Here is a 3,807-nt window from a genome sequence, read left to right on the forward strand (position 1 = left end):
TTAATGACACACTGTCCCAGTCAAGAATCTTAGCCACTAGGCTATACACTGCCCCCAGAAATAATACTTATATTGAGAATTATAATCTTAATACTTTTTTGCTAAAACAGATATAAATACGACAATGAGGAAAGACAGTTTGGATCATTTCACCATTTGCCACGAAATGTGACTTGTCAAGCAAACAAGCCAGTTAAAACAAGCTCATATGTTCTGCTTAAGAGGAAAAAAAGAAGCCTTATTACAAGACTAAAATGGTCGTTAATCCTCTCAGTCCCTAGACTCTCAACCTTATACCTTTTCAACCAATCAAAATGACTGCTGTGCTTTGTGTTTGGAGCGCCTATGAAATCCATACTAAATTTTTTTACACATTTTCTCAACCCAAGCCAAACCCCCTTGGTATTTGGGCGGAGCCACTTCACAGAGGGCTCGGGACTGAAAGGGTTAAGACGAGCGGGGCTTATGACATCACGCGGCGGGATGGGCGTGGCCCGGGTCGTCCCGGCGACTCACCCGTCCTGGCGGTCTTGATGCTGACGGGCTGGAAGCCGCCGTTGAGGGCGGACGAGTCCACGTCGGAGTGGAAGTGGCGGTGGCTCTTGCGGTAGACGAACAGCGCCACGATGGCGGAGATCACCAGGCACATGATGACGGCGATGACCACGCCCACGTACAGCACCACGTCGTCCGAGCCGGGCGCCGCTGCCAGAGAGAGAGGACCGGCCCGGGGTCAGAGAGAGGCCCAGAGAGACCGGGGGTCAGAGAGAGGCCCGGGGTCAGAGAGAGGCCCAGAGAGACCGGGGTCAGAGAGAGGCCCAGAGAGAGGCCCAGAGAGACCGGGGGTCAGAGAGAGGCCCAGAGAGAGGCCCAGAGAGAGGCCCAGCGGGGGTCAGAGAGAGGCCCAGAGAGAGGCCCAGAGAGACCGGGGGTCAGAGAGAGGCCCAGAGAGAGGCCCAGAGAGACCGGGGGTCAGAGAGAGGCCCAGAGAGACCGGGGTCAGAGAGAGGCCGGGGGTCAGAGAGAGGCCCAGAGAGACCCGGGGGTCAGAGAGATGCCCAGCGGGGGTCAGAGAGAGGCCCAGAGAGACCGGGGTCAGAGAGAGGCCCAGAGAGACCGGGGTCAGAGAGAGGCCCAGCCCAGGGTCAGAGAGAGACCGGGGGTCAGAGAGACGCCCAGTGGGGGTCAGAGAGAGGCCCAGAGAGACCGGGGGTCAGAGAGATGCCCAGCGGGGGTCAGAGAGAGGCCCAGAGAGACCGGGGTCAGAGAGAGGCGGGGGTCAGAGAGAGGCCCAGCGGGGGTCAGAGAGACCGGGGTCAGAGAGAGGCCCAGAGAGAGGCCCAGTGGGGGTCAGAGAGAGGCCCAGCGGGGGTCAGAGAGAGGCCCAGAGAGAGGCCCAGTGGGGGTCAGAGAGAGGCCCAGCGGGGGTCAGAGAGAGGCCCAGAGAGAGGCCCAGAGGGGGGCAGAGAGAGGCGGGGGTCAGAGAGAGGCCCAGAGAGACCGGGGTCAGAGAGAGGCCCAGCGGGGGTCAGAGAGAGGCCCAGCGGGGGTCAGAGAGAGGCCCAGAGAGAGGCCCAGAGGGGGGCAGAGAGAGGCGGGGGTCAGAGAGAGGCCCAGAGAGACCGGGGTCAGAGAGAGGCCCAGCGGGGGTCAGAGAGAGGCCCAGCGGGGGGCAGAGAGAGGCCCAGCGGGGGTCAGAGAGAGGCCCAGCGGGGGTCAGAGAGAGGCCCACCCAGAGTCATGCCCGGGAACCCGCCGCGAGATCCCACAGTCTGTACCTGCGGTTTCTCACAGGTCTGTACAATATCTCACAGGTCTGTATGGAATCTCACAGGTCTGTACAATATCTCACAGGTCTGTATGGAATCTCACAGGTCTGTACAATATCTCACAGGTCTGTATGGAATCTCACAGGTCTGTACAATATCTCACAGGTCTGTATGGAATCTCACAGGTCTGTACAATATCTCACAGGTCTGTATGGAATCTCACAGGTCTGTATGGAATCTCACAGGTCTGTACGGTTTCTGTATCTGCGGTATCTGTTCTGTTTGGTTCTGTGATGTAATTTTATGCAATGTCTGGTGCTGCGGTCACATTTCATTTTATACAAAATCCCGATTAAAAATTCCAGCTAAAATGACATAAAACTGTCACACTGTTATCTGCATATTTTATGACAGGAACACCTGTGATAACATTTACTGAATGTCTTGTGACAGCTGCTATGACATGTGTAACAGTGTTATGTCATGTGTAACAATGTTATGTCATGTGTGACAGTGTTATGTCACGTGTAACAGTGTTATGTCATGTGTAACAGTGTTATGTCATGTGTGACAGTGTTATGTCAGTCTTCTGGCGAGGGGTTCAAGTAAAGTGTTACCAAACAAATCAACAGCTTTAAAAGGAAATCCCCAGCGTACACAGTGTGGCTCGCGGTTGGTCTTCTGTGGAGCTCAGACCTGCTGTTCCAGCACTGCTGGCCGGGGGGAAAGGCTGATCTCTCAAACACACCGCAAGACAGCCTTCACCAGCGGCCCATCTGAACTAAACCTGAACAGACTGGAGTGATTCTATGTGGCAGCTCTCTAATGACTTTTTCAGGAGCAGGGCAGGAGAAGACAAGTGCTCTCGCTACAGCACTTGAGTTTGTTCAGTTTTTTTCTCTCCCAGCGCAGTACTTCTTAAACCGCACTGTACCTGCTGCTGATTTAATATCGGCCAGCACCCCGAGGTCTGTCCGTGCAGGGCCTGTCGAGTCGCTGCAGGCTAGACACTTTCAGCCCTGACGTGCAGGTACGGAGTCTGCTCCGTATCTTAACACTGTATTAACTCTGCTTTCAGCCCTGACGTGCAGGTACGGAGTCTGCTCCGTATCTTAACACTGTATTAACTCTGCTTTCAGCCCTGACGTGCAGGTAGAGTCTGCTCCGTATCTTAACACTGTATTAACTCTGCTTTCAGCCCTGACGTGCAGGTACGGAGTCTGCTCCGTATCTTAACACTGTATTAACTCTGCTTTCAGCCCTGACGTGCAGGTACGGAGTCTGCTCCGTATCTTAACACTGTATTAACTCTGCTTTCAGCCCTGACGTGCAGGTACGGAGTCTGCTCCGTATCTTAACACTGTATTAACTCTGTTTTCAGCCCTGACGTGCAGGTACGGAGTCTGCTCTGTATCTTAACACTGTATTAACTCTGCACTCCAGCACAGATCTAACTCAGCAGTTTCACTCCGATTTTAACTCTGAATTTTAACTCTGGTTTACCTCTGAATTTTAACTCTGGTTTACCTCTGCATTTTATCTAATTCGAACTCATTTGAACTCATTTGAACTCTGTTTTAACTCTGGTTTAATTCATTTTAACTCTGGTCTACCTCTGGTTTAACTCTTGAGTGGGGTAAGCCAATCTAACATCTGCCAAAAATTATTGACCCACAAACTACTGAATCGGTAGCCAATCAAATGGGATGACCTTAAAGGTACAATAAGTAAAAACCGTCAAGAGAGAGATTGTTGCAACAAACACTACAACACTGTTTATCCCTCCCCCTTCTGTGTAAATGCACTGATGTCGAAGCGCCATTGGCTGTGGCAATTAGAACCAATTTTTAACCAATGAGCTTGAATTATTGTACAGCCATACGATGTTTTGGTACAGAGTGCCGGCCCGTCAACTGCATATTTTGAAATAAAAATGTAAGCACTATAAACACAGGCAGAGGGTGAGTCAACATGTCAGTGAGCCTTTTTCAATGATAGGAAGCTTTAAGTGTACTTTAGTGTACTTGTTTTTCCCCTG

At 52.0% G+C, this 3,807-nt stretch overlaps 1 protein-coding gene across 3 annotated transcripts in view; it reads right to left on the reverse strand.

The window, feature by feature from the left end:
• The window catches only part of LOC133142022 (netrin receptor UNC5C-like), a 239,020-nt gene that overhangs the window by 31,739 nt on the left and 203,474 nt on the right, over positions 1 to 3,807 (reverse strand). For all 3 annotated transcript variants that reach the window (XM_061262940.1, XM_061262939.1, XM_061262938.1), the window contains one exon: positions 517 to 705. In XM_061262940.1, coding sequence (XP_061118924.1) covers positions 517 to 705 — 189 coding nt within the window. The remainder of the gene's footprint in view (positions 1 to 516; positions 706 to 3,807) is intronic.

Source organism: Conger conger, chromosome 12 (assembly GCF_963514075.1).
Source record: "Conger conger chromosome 12, fConCon1.1, whole genome shotgun sequence".
NCBI lineage: Eukaryota > Metazoa > Chordata > Actinopteri > Anguilliformes > Congridae > Conger > Conger conger.